The sequence below is a fragment of the Artibeus jamaicensis genome, unplaced genomic scaffold, assembly GCF_021234435.1.
Source record: "Artibeus jamaicensis isolate MK-2021 breed Jamaican fruit bat unplaced genomic scaffold, CSHL_Jam_final scaffold_369, whole genome shotgun sequence".
Lineage (NCBI taxonomy): Eukaryota > Metazoa > Chordata > Mammalia > Chiroptera > Phyllostomidae > Artibeus > Artibeus jamaicensis.
Window position 1 is genome coordinate 37,152,668 of NW_026522042.1, and position 17,045 is coordinate 37,169,712.

At 42.2% G+C, this 17,045-nt stretch overlaps 1 protein-coding gene across 1 annotated transcript in view; it reads left to right on the forward strand.

Moving 5' to 3' along the window:
• ZSWIM6 (zinc finger SWIM-type containing 6) overlaps positions 1–12,167 on the forward strand; it is a 196,880-nt gene extending 184,713 nt beyond the window's left edge. Inside the window, exons 10-14 of the mRNA XM_037155838.2 lie at positions 1,856–1,991; positions 4,885–5,042; positions 5,687–5,850; positions 7,820–7,901; positions 9,453–12,167. Coding sequence (XP_037011733.1) covers positions 1,856–1,991; positions 4,885–5,042; positions 5,687–5,850; positions 7,820–7,901; positions 9,453–10,315 — 1,403 coding nt within the window. The 3' untranslated portion in view covers positions 10,316–12,167. The remainder of the gene's footprint in view (positions 1–1,855; positions 1,992–4,884; positions 5,043–5,686; positions 5,851–7,819; positions 7,902–9,452) is intronic.
• Positions 12,168–17,045: the final 4,878 nt, after the last annotated feature.

The window sequence follows — 17,045 nt, forward strand, 5'->3', positions numbered from 1 at the left end:
CAGTTCTGGAGGCTGAGAAGTCTAAGGCCAGGTGCTGGCCAATTTATTTGCTGGTGATGTCCCTCCTCCTGGCTTAGAGGTAGCTGCCTGCCAGAGAGAGAGCACCCTCAGATGTCTGTTATAAGGACACTAACCCTATTGGATCAGCTCTCCCCCCACCCTTCAACCTTCATTCCTTTCCTGAAGGCCCCTTTCTGCAGATGCAGTTGCACTGGGAGTTGGGGCTTTGAACATACTGAATTGGGGTGGAAGATACATTCAGTTCATAATAATAACCTAAATAATTTGGCCTCATTATATGAACTAAAGGTGGAACTATAATGTTGTATTAACTTTTGAAAAATATCAAATCATTAAAGTATTTTAAAATCTTAAGAGAAAAAGATTAATTATAGGCTTGGTAAAATTAGAAATCTAGGAAGGATTTTAGTTTGCCTAGGTAAAAAAAAAATCAGTTGTCTAGTATACAATTTTCCAAGTACTTAAATAATGAACAATTAAAAGATACTAACCAAAAATAAGAGAATGAAATTTAAAAATGACTCCTGTTAAAATGACCTATAATATATAATGCTCTTACCCCACACCCAGTTCAGTACTTCCTCCCATCATTTCTTCTGAACGGCATTTCTTGCATTCTAAGCTCTTCACCAGACTGGTTTTTCTCATGGAAAACAAATGTATTATATTCTCTGAGCAGTAGTGTTATGGTTCATAATTGTAAACAGATTTTACCCAAAGGTGACATGGAAACTAATTTATTAAACACCTTACAGTAACTAAACCTCTAGGTGCGTAAGTGGAAAGTAGTTGAACTAACCACTGTGGTTTCCTTTCAGAATTTATTTTCAAAATCTGTTATCACCCTTCTTAGGGCCGCATTCAGAGTACACAGGGGAAGTCAGCTTTGCCTCCATCCTTGTCATAACTTACTAAAGAATGAATTTTGACAGCTTAAATGCAATCTTCCTTTTAAAATTGGTCTTTGGGAGCCCAAAAAGCGGTAAATTTCCAGTTACTTTAATTTTGTTTTTCTTTTGCCTGTGGTGAGTATCAGATGGGTAAACTTATCCTTTTATTTATTAATCACTTTCTGAGAATCAGTATTTATTTCTGCTTATTAGAAACAGCAGCCCTGGCTGGTGTAGCTCAGTGGATTAAGCACAGGTCTGCGAACCACATGATCACGATTCAATTCCCAGTCAGGGCACATGCCTGGGTTGCAGGCCAGTTCCCAGCAGGGGACTCACGAGAGGCAACCATACATTGATGTTTCTCTCCTTCTCTCCTTCCCCTCTAAAGATAAATAAATAAAATCTTAAAAAAAAAAAAAGCAGCAGCGATTAAAGTCTTGTCCTGGGCTTTGTGATTCAGAACCCTCCCCACCCCATCAGAGCACACTTTGTGGAAACCCGGCTTGTCCTTCCCCTGCGGCTTGATTGGGTCTGGGAGCGGGTTCCAGCATTAAAGCTGCACAGTCAGCGGTGCATATGAAAATCCTGGTGCTTTGACAGGGTGTTTCTTGAATTCAGTGAGGTTTTATGCATCGGAAGGTTTCTTCCTCTGGAGCAGTTAGAATGTGAAAAGGCTCTGCCCCTTCGTTCTGTGATCCTCATTTTAACTGTGGTGCAGTTAGGGGTTGTTGCTGAAGTAAATTTGATATTGGACACTGTATCCTGTAGAAACATTTTTTACTAAGAATTTGTATTCCTTTCTACTATGTCACTTAGATTACATTCTTAACTAGGTTAGCTTGTATATGTTACAGTTTTGCATAACAATGATAAGATATACATTACAAGAAGTCTTAGTTCCTTTTTTAGGAATTTAAAATATGTATGCTCTCTTCCCGCAGCCGGACCATATAGTGGTTTAGGCGAAATAATCCACCGCGAGAGCGTTCCAATGCACACATTTGCCAAGTATCTCTTCACCTCCCTCCTACCTCACGATGCTGAATTGGCATACAAAATTGCACTGAGAGCAATGCGGTACGTATTCACAGCCCAGCAGGGCAGATGCAATGCAGATTCCCCACTGGGACAAATGCTGTTAACTGGTTCTTGTTCATTCATGTTCATTTCCTGCAGGCAGCAGAAAATCTAAAGAACCTACTTAGTTATATACTCCTTGGATTGTCTAGAGGTTAGGTTGTTGCCTTATTTGGCTCTTGTTTTAAAGTGAAGGAAGAATGGTGTCCTTGACTGTCATGTCATGTTCATGCTCATGGTGGCTTTTTCCTACTTTTTCTTGAAGCTGGAATTTGGGAATAGAGAACAATTTCAGGCCCAGTTTAACCATATGGCAGCAACAGTTGAAATCTTCCTAAATAATGAGTTGTTTTAGGAAAATTAGATTTTTGAAACAGTGGTGAATAAGTGTACTTGAGTGCATGTAATAATTGAGGGATCCCTCCACACCTGCTGTGACTTCACATTCCATCAATAGTGCAGGAAGGCCACTGTGTCACCCACTTGCCCTTGGGCTCCAGTGGAGGGTGCCAGGAGATGGACCCTGTGCGGAGTACTGAAGACCCCACTGTTACAGTCTCCTGGAGCCGGCCCACCTCCGCTCTGACTGCCTGGTCCTCCTTGGTCCCTCCTTTTCAGTGGCAACAACTAGAGCACATTGCGTCTGCCACTGACCATCTATTTTCACTTCCTCTTAAAAGTCAGCTCACCAAATTATAATTTTTATCATGAATTTGTTCTTGGTGAGTAATTTTTAGTGAATTCAACATTGTATGTGTTAGTCTTAGTTGTAGCATATTAAACTGTAGGGGCATGAAAGGAATATCCACCTTTCTTAAAATAGGAACTTTTTCCTTTAAGAAATCAAAACACTTCTATGTTGAAGTGCAGATTAAACAAACCCCTTTTTAGCCACCTACAGACAAATAGTGAACATACCTAAAGGCTTGAGGTGCTAGAGAATAGTTTTATCCTATAGAAGCTTTTCGTCAAAGGTTACGTATGTCTGCAACCAGTATGGCGGATTCAAAACCAAAATCTTGCCTTTTTATGTGTGTAGCTTGTCTCTCAAGAGGTCTCTTTTATGCAGTGATGGGGGTGTGTGTGTATCAGTGTATTTTGAGGCTGACACCTTTTTATTTGACATGCTTTTCCTTGGCAACATGAAATCTCATTTACCTATCAGAGAAACCTTGTAAATTATCTCTTGTCTATTTTTAAAATGCTAAAAACTAACATAAGTAAAAGTTCCCCACCAAATGATGTTATACCACTTGGTTTGTATTTTGAAACACAATTATATTTTTATTCCCACTTTCTGAAGCTGAAACAGAAATTGTCAGATGAAGACAGATGCTCAGCTCTATCTATACCTATTCAAATCTACCAATTCCACTCCAGTGTAAAGGGAAGGATGCTAATGTTATGATGCCCCTAGATGCTATTGCTATGACCATCATCAAGTTTAAGAGTAAAATAACGTTTCTCTTTGGGTCTGGCTAATGTGAAGCTATCAGGTAGAAAGGCTTGCTTTTATAACCCTCAGAAACTCACTTATGTTTGCCCTTGCTTGCCACCCACATAGTTTTTGTTCATGGGATAGTAGCAGGGCACAGGGGAATTGCTTTTCCACCTTTTCTCTCCTGCCTGCCACAACTCCCACTGCCGTGGGAGGTGGTGTGACCTCTGGAGCATCTCAGGGCAGCCAGTGGAACAGGAAGGAAGAGAAACTTGCAGCTTACTTGCTTCTTCGTCCTTCTGGAAGTAGGGGCGGTGGTCTGGGGAGGGGTGTTTTCAGCACTCATTTCTCATCTTCCCAGCGGTATTCACTTGTTTTTACTACAACTACTCGGGAAAAGGTCTGCCCGATCATTACAGGGATATTCTGATTTTTTTTTTCAAGCTAAATAGCAACCCCACCAAAATTATTACTTAATTGCCTCCCTTGCTACCCTCTAATGGTAACATGTCTGTCAATAGTAAAAAGGGAAAGAGAAGGAGGCACTTGGCTCACCAGAGCAGTAACTGCTCTTGGGTGGGGCCCCAAGGCTAGCCTCACACCCTTACGCTGTTTACTCCTCTTAATCCCCAGCTCTTATTTCATAGTCCTAACACTGGTGAACTTGAGTGAAGAAGGTCAAATTTTGATGATGATTGTAAAATTCTTGCAGTTGTAGCTACTGTACTAATCTCTTCAGTATTTACATTCGGAGGAGATCACTAAGCATATGCTTGGTTTTTAATAATTATTCTTTATTTGTCAACATAATCAAAGATTGATTGAAATGAGAAGTCACACTGAATTTATTATAAGACAGTCAAGGGACAAATACTTGAATCATTCGCACTTATCTTCTGATATGATCGATGGAACATTTTCTAACTACAGATTCCTGAAGTCATAAGGAACTTTTTAGAAAGTATGAATAATGGAAAGGAAGTCATTTTTATTTAACTTCTCCTTTTATTTTGTATTTTAATACGGTAAGCGTATGCATCTCGGCTATCCACTGATCCCTGACTGTTACCATCTCAGTCTTACTATTCACTTCACTGTCCATTTTCTGTTGACATGTATTTTCTTAATGAGTAGTAAGATTTAAAAATTTTAAAGTAGGTAAACATCAAGACTGAGTTTCAAAAGTCATTATTACATATTTTAATTTCCTTGAATTTTGCAGTTTTCTGAATGATACTAAAGAAAGGAGATTTCTTAGGTTTGGGTAATGAGCAATTAATGAGGCGACCTTGGCATCAGACAACAGAGAGTAGCTGTACCAGCTCTTCTTCCTGCAAGGACCTGAACATTTCTCCCAGCATCTACCCACTCCTCTGGCTACTGGCCAGTCCCTGTTGCTAAGGTGATAGACAAGTAATAACTAGGAGCCACCTGCCCTGTCTCTTCTCATTACAGGTTACTAGTATTGGAATCTACTGCTCCAACGGGAGACCTTACCCGCCCCCACCACATTGCATCAGTTGTTCCCAACAGATACCCTCGCTGGTTCACTCTGAGCCACATAGAATCCCAGCAGTGTGAGCTGGCTTCCACCATGCTAACTGCAGCCAAAGGTACTGGAATGCCCTGGGGCCTCATGATTATTTTGTTAGTTTGCCTTTTTTTAAGGGTCATGTTTGCTATCAAATTCTCAATGGTAGTGCTAATATCGGGTTGTAGGGTGTTAGGTGTTAGCTTATGAGGCAAAACAGGTGTTACTCATTTGAGCCTGGCATTTCACTCACTTAGCTGCATCCTTAAACTTGCTGCTGGCAGAGTTCAGGTTTAGTTACGATGCCGTGTCAGTCAGTGGTGGTTGAGATTCGGAAGCACATTAAAAAGTTAGGTTACTTTTTTTTTACCTCCATGAAATATTCAGCAAAAATACTTAAGTGGAAACTAGGAGAGCTAGCTGTTCTCTGCTGTTGGTTCTGGGTCACACGTGTTTTTAGTCATTGAGGGCGTGTCTCCGTGTTTCTTTTTTATGGAGCTGACATTCATACACTTATCAGTCACTCTGGGGCTACTTAGTTACATCTGTGCCCGCTATGACCATTTCCATCAAATTCACTTGTGCTTTATGTTTTATTTTGTTTCCCTTTTACCTCCCTGTGTGTGTGTGTGTGTGCGCGCACGTGTGTGTGTGTGTGTGTGTTTGGTATGCTTTATTTGTTTTGCTTTGATTTGATTTGGTTTGGTTTTTCCTTGTTTGTTGCAGGCGATGTTCGGAGGCTGGAAACAGTATTAGAATCCATTCAGAAAAATATCCACTCCTCATCCCACATCTTCAAGCTTGCCCAAGATGCATTTAAAATAGCAACGCTCATGGACAGTTTGCCGGACATTACGCTTTTGAAAGTGTCTCTGGAGCTGGGGCTGCAGGTATGTGACTGGGGGTCTTCCCTGGGGTACCGAGGGCCGCTAGGTACAGGCACCGTCTTAGGGTTGTTTCTGTCCGTTTATTTGGATTTTTTTAGCGCAGGTAAAACGAGTTTATAGCACAAATCTATCCAACTTTCGGAAGAGCACTGTGTTTCAGAGATGAGGTCAGACCCAACTGAATCAGCTGCTACCTGAGGGACTGGATTTACATTTAGAAGCCTGATTGTGTCTTTCAAGTTTAAAAATTCTTTTCTTAATTATAGCCTTAATGTCACCATTTCTCCTTTAATGAAGGGAGAGGAATGATTGCTCATAAGAGACTTAAATAAAGCTATTGCGTATATTAAAGATTTCGTTGTCAGAGGTAAATTTTTAGAGGAAGGATGAATTTTTATTGATGTTTCATTTTCATAAGAGATGGGCGGTTCTAGCTCCTTTCTGGAAACCTGAGGACACTCAGTGAAGGAGGAGGGGTGGGGCCAGGGTGCAGTGTCCGGGGTCAGGCCTGTGTGGACTCCACCAGGGACATTTTCCATCAGTTATGTGGATAGAGGTCTGCTTCCTGACAGTTTCTGAAAAGATTACTTACTGCAAACCAGGAACTGAAAAGTTTCTATTTCTGCTTTTCTCAAGGAATCTCTATTTACATTTGCTTTTTTTCCTCCCCCATGAAAAGTGAAGAAATTGTTATCCCCTAGTTACTAAAAGTATGGGGAGTGGAATGCCTGGTGAGATGATTAATCCGGTCTTACAGTGTGGACTCTCCTTACAGTGATTGATGAAGTTTACACAAAGAACTGGGTGATAAGAAAACGCACTCACTGTATGTGGTGTGGCAGAAGTAGAGGGTATAGGAGAGTGATTGCATTTAAGCAATAAAATGACATTTCAAGAAGTTTCTTTTTAAAAATTATGTTATTTGGCTTATTTTCATTTCTTTTGCCTCTTAAAAGCATGATGAAGGAAAAACACCGTTAATACAAGTTTTCTGGTTGTTGGGAATTCTGGCAGATAATTTTGGGTACATGGCAGATTGATGAGAATTTACTCCCTGCCCCCATTCCCCTGGGATTGATTCCCAGAGGGGCTTCCGAGGACTCAAGAGTCACATACCCAGACCTGCTGAATGGTGAAGAATGGGGGAAGCAGGAAGAGAGGGATATTTTATCTCCAGGTCTCTCATTAGAAAGTGAAAAACACAATCAGATCTCTGATGATGCCAAAGATGATTTCTTCCCAGACAAGAGCAACCAGAGATTGAAAAAAAAAAAAAACTAAAATAATTATTTTAAAATAATTTACAGCCCTGAACAGGTAGCTCAGTTGGTCAGAGTGTCATCCTGATATGCCAAGGTTGTGGGTTCAATCCCCAGTCAGGACACATGAATCAACCAGTGAATGCGTAAATGAGTAGAGCGACAATCCCATGTCTGTCTGTGTATCTCTCACTCTCTCTCTCCCCGCCTCCCTTTCTCCCTCTCTTCTTTTCCCTCCTCATGTTCTTGCTCCCTTCTTAAATCAGTTTTTTAAAATTCTTAACCTCTTTGCCATCTGAGGGTTTCTAATCAGAATGAGTTCAGGGGAGCCTCAGAAATCTAAAACCATAGAATGTAAAGCTGGGGAGGAGTAGAGGGCACGGACTGTGTTTAATGCCTCTCAGTTCAGGCCTGATTTCGCAGGTGAGAGGAGTGAGTGAATGAGGGACTTGCCCAGGATGCCGAGTTTGGTCAGTGGCTCCACCAGGAGGAGGAAGAGGCGGACCCGCAGCCTCTGTGGCTGGGACAGGGCCAGCTTGGGTAGCTGGGGACACATCCAGTTCCTCGGCAGAGCTTGCTCTACATGTGGCTCTCCATCCTCCTGCTGGTAGGGAAGTGAGCCCTGTGGTTTAGACTGGAGCGACTTGTTTTGTATTTCCAGTGACCGGGGATCATCTTCCAAAACATTTCATTAATCCTCTCTTTCTTTGTAGGTTATGCGAATGACACTGTCAACCTTAAATTGGCGACGGCGGGAGATGGTCAGGTGGCTGGTAACATGTGCTACTGAAGTGGGTAGGTACACTCTGGAGGAGCGGTCTTTCCCCTTGACTTCTGGAAGGCTTCTGCCCTTTCCCGGAACCTACAGGGGCTCCCTTTGCTTGAACCTTCAGTCGTACACACTTGGCATTGTTCCTCTTCCAAACTGTCAAGCATGTGAGGCTCCAGGCTCTTATCAGTGGAATAAGTCAGCGAGCAAACACTTTGTATCCATTTGTTCTGTCACTATGAAGGTGCTTTTAGTAACTTTGTGATCATCAAATTTACCATTTTGTATTAAGGGTGTCAGAGTGAATCTTTGCGCTGTTGGAGCCTACCTTTGAAACTAACTCGAGACTGGATTAGTGGCTCAGGCCATTTCAATGAACATAATATAAAGTTGCATAGATGCCCTGGTGTTTTCCTGATCATCTTAGGGCACATGTCATGGTATCCAGCAGAGGGGTGGCCACCGGGTGTTTAGCTGAGCTCTCAGGTGGGTGAGAAACTAGCCACGAGAAGATCCCTGGTTGCCTGTAAGCTGCGGTTTGGGAGACCCATCAGTCACCTGCTTCTGTTCTGCAGCAGTCCGTCAGGGCCAGAGAAACCTTTGCCTTCCCAGCGGGTCCAAACATGTGGGGGCTGCTGGAAAGCACGGTGGCTCAGCTGCCTTTCTGCCTGTTTGGCATTAGGAAAGGACACATGCCTCTTGCTGAGAGACACTGCCGCCCCAGTGTTCAGATACTGACACAGCAAACAGATACTGTAAAATCATTCTTGTTATTTTTCTGTCATTAATCTGTAATGGTTAATTTTGGAAAAATGGGAATTTGGTCTCAACAGAAAAGCGACATTTAGATTAGTGATGTGACGCTGTGAAACAGCACAAACAAATCCACTCCCGAAGCTGCCACGCAGTTCCCCTTGCCCAGCACCGAGATGCAGGCCCAATTTCCCTCTGCAGTGTAGTGCCTCCGCTTTAACTCAACCTGCCTGTAGGGTTTTCCTGCAGCTGAGACATGTCACGTCTGTGTACATAAAACGGTTATTTAAAGTCTTTGTCAGCACTTCCACATCTGAGTCATCTGCACGTCTGCTTCTGTTGACTCTTTTCTCTCCAGCATGGGTCACGTTTTCCTGCCGCTTCGTGTATCTTAATCCTTTCATGTCCTGTGTGCTTTAAAACTACATACTAACACACATACCACATGAAAACTACCTATTGTGGTGAGGGTTATAGTTTTTCTGACTCAGATTCTGTAGTGGGAAACTGACAGGAAGCCCCAGTGAACTCATTAGGAAAAAGCCGTTGTCTGAAACGGCAAGCAGTGCAGTGCAACCGAGAGGATTAGTTCTGTATTTCTGTATTACAGCAAGTTCATGTTCCTTTCAGGCCTTTACTGACTAACAGTCTACAATGACCTATTCTACAGGGTTGCTCCCAGGCACACCACCTTACAGGATTTTCTGGCCTGGCTCATGTCCTGTGATGGTTAACAATGTAAGCACAGATTATACAGTGGAAATAAGGCAAGACCCCTAAGCAGCATCCTTGTCAGTAACTGGGATTCTCCGCGTTGCTTGCAGGTGTCTACGCCCTGGACAGCATCATGCAGAGCTGGTTTACACTCTTTACTCCCACCGAGGCCACAAGTATAGTTGCCACCACCGTGATGTCCAACAGCACCATCGTCCGCCTCCACCTGGACTGCCATCAGCAGGAGAAGCTGGCCAGTAGTGCCAGGACACTTGCTTTGCAGTGTGCCATGAAGGACCCTCAGAATTGTGCCCTCTCTGCGCTGACCCTGTGTGAAAAGGATCACATAGCTTTTGAGACGGCGTACCAAATTGTTCTTGACGCTGCTACCACCGGCATGAGCTACACCCAGCTCTTCACAATAGCACGGTACATGGAGCACCGCGGATACCCCATGAGGGCCTACAAGCTGGCCACCCTGGCCATGACCCATCTCAACCTGAGTTACAATCAGGACACGCACCCTGCCATTAATGACGTTTTGTGGGCCTGTGCGCTCAGCCACTCCCTCGGCAAAAATGAGCTTGCAGCTATAATACCTCTGGTGGTCAAGAGTGTCAAGTGTGCAACGGTACTGTCAGACATTTTGCGCAGGTGCACTCTGACCACCCCTGGCATGGTGGGACTTCATGGAAGGAGGAACTCTGGTAAGCTCATGTCACTGGACAAAGCCCCCTTGAGGCAGCTTTTGGATGCCACGATCGGGGCCTACATCAACACAACGCACTCACGACTCACACACATCAGTCCCCGGCACTATAGTGAGTTTATCGAGTTCCTCAGCAAGGCCCGAGAGACCTTCTTAATGGCGCACGACGGACACATTCAGTTTACACAGTTTATTGACAACCTGAAACAAATCTACAAAGGCAAAAAGAAACTGATGATGTTGGTTCGGGAGAGGTTTGGTTGATAGAACTTGTATGAGTGGGGGTGGGGAGGGGAGGGACGGTTTGTTTTTACTTGAGCCTGCCTTTGTACCCTTTTTAACTTAAAGAACAGAGCCACACCGGTATTATATGTGTATAGTTATATTGCGTTTGCAGACTAAATTGTCCTGTGAAAGTTTGTGTGTTCTTAATTTTCTTCCCTTTCTCTTCTATTTCCTTTTATTTTATTATTTTTTCGATTCTTTTCTTTTTTAAAATTTTGTATGCGAGAGAGGTTAACAAGGTTTGGTTTACACTGAGTATATGTTGTCAAGTGGCGAAAGTCCACATAGCTCTCCTGTTTTCTGTATACGTTCACAGCCTCAAAAAAAGTAATTGAAATGGCTTTAAAAACCAAACAGAACACCTCCATCCTGTGATAAGTACCTCGAATGGATTCAGCTTTACTTCTGTGTAACTCATCTTGACATTCTCAGCATATTTAAACAAACCAACACAACGAAATACTAATAGTTAAAGGCTGACCCACGTGGCTTTGCAGTGCTGTTCGTCCAGAAGCATGGCACACGACGCTTGTGCATGTGGAGACTTAGCGACTGTCAACATACATTCTCAGGGATTTATCAAAAAATTAAAAAAAGAATGAGAGCATTTATTGTACTGTATATATATTATAGTATATGTCTGAATATTGAAAATATAACATTAACTAATTTATAAAAATATTCTATGTAATGCAAAATACTTGAAGCTGCAGTAGCTTGGTTTTAAACAAAAACAAAAAAAAAAAACTGAGAAAACCTATCAGAAGGACTAAAAGTGCGCCTTGCTTCAGGGTTGGCTCAGGCGGCGAACTTCATGCGGGGCATCTATGCAGAGCCACCTTTCGGATTGCATGGTTGGACTGAGATCTATTGGGAGAAATTATATATGTATATATATTTATACAACCTATATATACATATATACACGTATACACAAACACCAGACACACACACACCACCAACAGAAACAACCACTACACCACACATGCTTGTAACAGGCACTAAAGAAAGAGAGACAACAAATGCACAGCCAGAGCAGCAAGCCTTAGCATTAAGAATATACAGTGTGCCAGAACTGGGGTTCGTGCCTCCTAGCCTAGGAAACTTCAAAGAAATATCCTTTTGACACAAACGCAAAATGTTTTCCAGAACAATTGACATATGATACATAACGCCTTTGCAGTGAGCTAATAAGCTAACCTTTGTGCACAAATAACATTATATATATTATATGTCTATTCTGCATAGGTATTTTGACTTTGTGCAGGACAGAAAGTTGTGTAGGTCTGACTGTTCTACTTTTCCGTTTTCTTTCTTTCTTTTTAAAATATATTTTATTTTCTCTAGAATTACTCAAAACAAAAGCAGCCTTCTATCTTGCCTTGTCCTTAATGCTTTAAAATAACCAAACTGGAGATCTAACTACCAAACTGTTCATTATATTATTAAATACCAACTTTGGTTACAGCGTAGTGTCTTTCCTTTAGCTGATGGTTCTGTAGCCTTGTGCTTTTTAAAGCAGTTTTTATGTTTTGGTGCAAAAGTTGTCCAGTGTCTCCTGTCCCCTTCATTAGAGAACATGCTAGAGGTATGTTTGTAGGTATTTTTTTGTTTAGAACTATTTCATGCGCTCCATTTTATTTATTATAATAGGTAAAAAGAAAAAAAAAGGTTGTACTTCATCACCCATGTAAACATGCTCATGAAGTTGAAAGTAATTAAGATTTGATACACTGATATCAATTTATTTATGTAACTAAATCACTGTTTTATAAACTTGTTAATGATCAACAATTTTTGTTTTGATTAAAATTAGTTTTTTGAAAGTCGATTCTGCCTTCTTAATAGTATATCTCTTATTACACTAGAATTTGGTGATTACAGATCTGGATATTACTACATCTTCAAATGTTTAACACTATATTCATTCATCTAATAAGTACTTGTGCACTATTTTCTAGGCCCTGGAGATAAAATGATGAGCAAAACCAAACACGAGAGCTTGTTGTCTGCTTCGTGGAGAAGACAGACATAAATCAGATAACCACAAAGATACAATAGAATAGCAGTTTCTCTTCAGTCTGTAGACTTAGTTATTCGTCCCTAATTAATAAACTGTAATTTAGGATGCACGGTACTTGATATATTTAATGAATGCTAAGTTTTACACAAGGTTTTTTGGTGTGTGTTTTAAAAGGAAATTGTGTTCTAAGTGTAAACACTACACATGCGCTACAAGCAGCCGTCCTGCCCCATGTTCATCGGAAATCCACATGCAAACAATGCAGATGTGTTTTGCTTTTTGTGTGTGGAAAAGACAACAAAGTTTATCATCTTAACCATTTTTACATGTACTGCTCAGTGGTGTTAAGTGTATTGCCATTGTTGAGAAACAGAGCTCCAAGACTTCCGCATCCTGCAGAACCAAGTATCTATTAAATAGCTGCTCCTTGGGCCCTTCCCCCAAGCCCTGGAAACCACCCTTACTTCCCTATTCTATTAATTTAATTTGAATTTGGATTTCTTCTATAAATTTCTTTACGGGCCTCATGTAAATCACAGTATTTGTCCTTTTGTGACTGACTTATTCCACTCTAGCATAGTGTCCTCGAAGTCCATCCAGGTGGCATGCGATAGGGTTTCCTTCTTAAAGATGCATAGTCTTCTGTTGTGTGTGTGTTCCATGCTTTGTTTATTCATCTGTCGATGGACCTTCAGGTTGCGTCCACCAAGAGGCTGTCGTGAATAGTGCTGCTGTGAACATGGACGTGCAAATATCTCTTCAATACTCTCAATTCTTACAGATATATACCCAGAAATAATGTTGACAATTGTTTTTATAGGGTTTTTTTAAGGCACAATTTGCAGAATCCCTTGAAATATTTTTTAAATTATCTTTGACATGTAATCTTAACAGTAGATTTCAGATGTCAAGAGGTTAGGTCAAAAAATAGAAATAGAAAAAAATGAGTCCTTGGTGACATTTTAAAATCCCATTAATGCCAAGTAGAAATAAAAATCAAAACTACAAAATCATGTGAGGATTAATTCTTTTTGCAACTTGACAGTCTCAGTTTTTTGATAGTGCTGCCTCAGGGTAAATATAAATTCACGGGGCTCCAGTAAAACCATGGGGACGTTTTCATAGTGAACTAGACCGCCAGCAAGTCTGGAGGCGTGGCATCCATGGAAGAACAAAGGCAACTTGGAGTAGCCAGGAGTGTGAGATCTTGCCTGGTGGGGCATTATTTTGTGTCCACTGACCGTCCTTCCAGAGCAGTTACTTTGGACCCGTGCAATACAGAAGACCAAGTGGAACACACGATCTCATGTCAGAGAGTCACAAGGCCTGTGAATGTGAGCTTCCCAAACAGCTTCAAGTTTTAGCCGCTCAGCATGGACATTTAGGAAGTAACAGGTTTCACAACCGCTTCAACTTTTTTATATGTTTGAACTTTGCAGAATAAAAAAATTTGGGAAAGAAAACAAGGGAAATAAAAGGAGGGAGGAAGAGGGACCATTATTCCTTTATCTGGCTTAAGCAACACAAGATTTGCCAAAATGCAGAAAGCATTAAACTTCAGCCAACATTTTTGGACCACCACGATCTGCTCTTTTGGTTATGACTCTGGTCAAGTATATAAACTAATTTGATGTGTACGTGTTCTCTTACCTGCCAATGGACCAGTGCTAGAAAAATTCTGAGATTGTTAACATTTTAACAGCAGGAAGGAGAAGTGGCAGAAGTGACAAGCTTGGATAATTCCAAGGCGAGAGGAATTATTTCTAACTGGGGACTCTACTGTGGAATCCTGTGTTCCACTGCTCCTGATTGGGGACTTCATTTCAGAGTGGAGGCCGTAGTTTCAGGGTGGCAGTGATGTGTCATGACTTTCAAATATTAAATCAGTTGAATAAAAATTATTGAAGTTATTGTAGTCACAGTATTAATATAGTAGCAAAGGAGAACTGAGCTTTTACTAAACACTGAAAAAGCTGTTAAATAGCTATTTCAGGAATTAATAAATGGTCAGTGAGAAGACAAGATGTAGAAAGAAACATTAAGTAACCTGATACATGACGGAATGTGACTGAGGTAGAACTTCAGATGAAGTTCTGAAGTTCTGTTTTACAACAGTGTGAGGACCAATTTCGACCCCTTTTACCGAAATGTGAGACAGTGGAAGGATTCTGAGTGGTTCATTCCCGCCGACCACGTGATAGACATGGCTCTACGTGCTAAGAAGACAAGTAATAAACAACAAATGTATATTCTCATGCAGCACGAATTTCAAGTGGGAGAAAGACATAAGTAATGTGTATTGAGGAAAAGCAAGGAAAGGTGTGCTATTTTAGGTAGAACGGTGATGGAAGACGCCTTAGATGTGAAATAGGAACAGGTGCCTGAAGGCAGTGGAGGAGGGAGCTGGCCGTGCTGCTGTCTGGTAGGTGTGAGTTCGAGGCGGAGCGAAGTGCAGGTGCAGAGGCCACTAGGTAGCAGCGTGAGCACGTGCTGCCTGGTCTCAGGTCAGCAGAGGAAAGGGCCTGGAAGGGGTGGGGGGTGGTGAGGTGGGCAGAGGTCAGGTTAAAGAGGTGGGGAGTTCAGTTGAATAATTGTTTTCAGTTGTATTCCTATTATAGGGAATAGGAAAGACTTTTTACTCTGTACTTGAAGGATCCAAGCGGAAGAGTCTTGACCTGAATTAAAAGTGAGATGCAGAGGCGTTCACGGGCTGCCCTGTGGTTAGGAGGGCAAGAGGGAGTCCGGGAGACAAACATGGAGGCTGGTAGGATCACCTGGCAAGAAACAGTGGAGCTTGGACCCTGTGGGGTGAGGGGAAGTGGAGACCAGTGGCTCGAGTCTGCACACCTGGAGAGGGCGAGGCGTTTCCTGATGTCATATCGGACATGTGAGAAAGAGGCATCAAAAGACACCAAACTTTTAAACTTGAGCAACTGGAAGATGTTGCCAGCAACTGAAAGGAGGAGATGCCAGGGAACAAGTTTTGGGGGGGAAGATTAGGAATTCACATCTGAGCTGCCTCTCAGACACCGAAGTGGAGTTTTTGAGTAGGAATTAGTTTGGAAGAAACAGGGTTTGGCATAAAAGTGTGGGAGTCTCTTAGAGTTTTAAAATGTTAGCCATAACCATGAAAGCGAGTAAACGAAGACAGTTTGATCCAAAACAGAGTCCTGAGGAGGACGATTTTCCTGGTTGAATTGTTACTGTGACAGATCTCTGCCAGCCTACCCTCATCTTCCCGGCCTGTACGTGCGTCTGCTGTGAGCACTCGGTCCTCTGAACTCATTTTTTTGCCTGTATCTGGATTTTATTCTCTTAAAATTGTTTTACCAAAGATAGAAAACAAGCATCAGATCTTTACAGTTCTCTACCAGAGACAAATAATTCTCTTAGTTACAGTTTGGAAAACCCCAAGGAAGACCCCGTCACGGCTTGGCCTCTGATGTAGCGGGGAGTCAGGGTGTAGGGGTGACTAAGCAGGGGTCCTGTTCTCAGTGTGGGTGACTCCAGGGAAGAGGGATTTCAGCGGTGCAGTCATCGTTTTTGCTGTTCTCTATGCTGGGAACAATAATAACCTACTGACAGGCAGCCTTATAAATATATACAGCCTTACACACACACACACACACACACACACAAACTGCCTTATAAATATTTGACTCCTACTCTTTGTGGCTTTTTGGGAAAGTTTAATACTTTATACGTTCTGGAGAATCTTGTGTTGCTTAAAAGTCAGATGACAGAATCATGGCCCCTCTTCCTCCCTACTTTTATTTTTGTTTTTCTTGTTTTCTTTCCCCAAGTTTTTATTCTGCAAAGCTCAAACATACAACAAAGTTGACGCAGTTGTGGAAACTGTTAACTTTCTAAGTGTTCACGTGAGCCGTAGAACGTGAAGCGTGTGGCAGCTCACGTTCTCGGGTCTCGTGACTCGGTGGGACGTGCTGTGAGGCGCTGCTGCTCAGAGAACCCAGCTCCAAACCCGGAAGGAAGAAAACAGCCTCTTTCCTCTTCACTTTGGGCCAGTGCCACTCTGGAAACATCTTCCTACTCCAGGTAGGGAGGACTGCGAAGAAGGGGAGAGAGAAAGGATCTGCTTTATGAAATAACTTGCTTTACTGCACCGTGTGTATTAACAATTTTTAAAAGTGTTCAACTCCACTGATAAACCCTAACTTGGAGGATGTGGTGGGGCCTTCTGACATAACCATGTACAGAGGAATTTTGCTTTTCCTCCAGGGATGTATTTTAAATGGGCCGCTGCCTTGTAAATATGTTCCTTTAAGTGATGTAAATGCAGCAAAGATGAAATATACTTCGGAACAGTTTGAACACTGCTTCCAGTCTGGAACAGTGCACTGTGCTCCCAGACGACTGGCTCCGAAGTCACACTCGTAAGCAACGGGCTCTATCACTTCTCGTGGAATTGGTCACCGAGCACGGCCGATGGTCTGAGCACCGTGGAGAGCCAAGGAAAAGCCAGGCATGGTTCTGATCCTCAAGAAAAAATGGCACAATGCATTTTAAAATGGATGAAGCAAGGTGGAACTCTTCGACAACTATCTTGAATTTCCACTCAGTAGAGCAACATGACATGCTCGATTTTGCCTTCATCTGAGCCAGGAAGTACAATCGTATGTGCATGTGTGACATGGTGTGTGTTTGAAACCAAGACTGAAGCTTGTT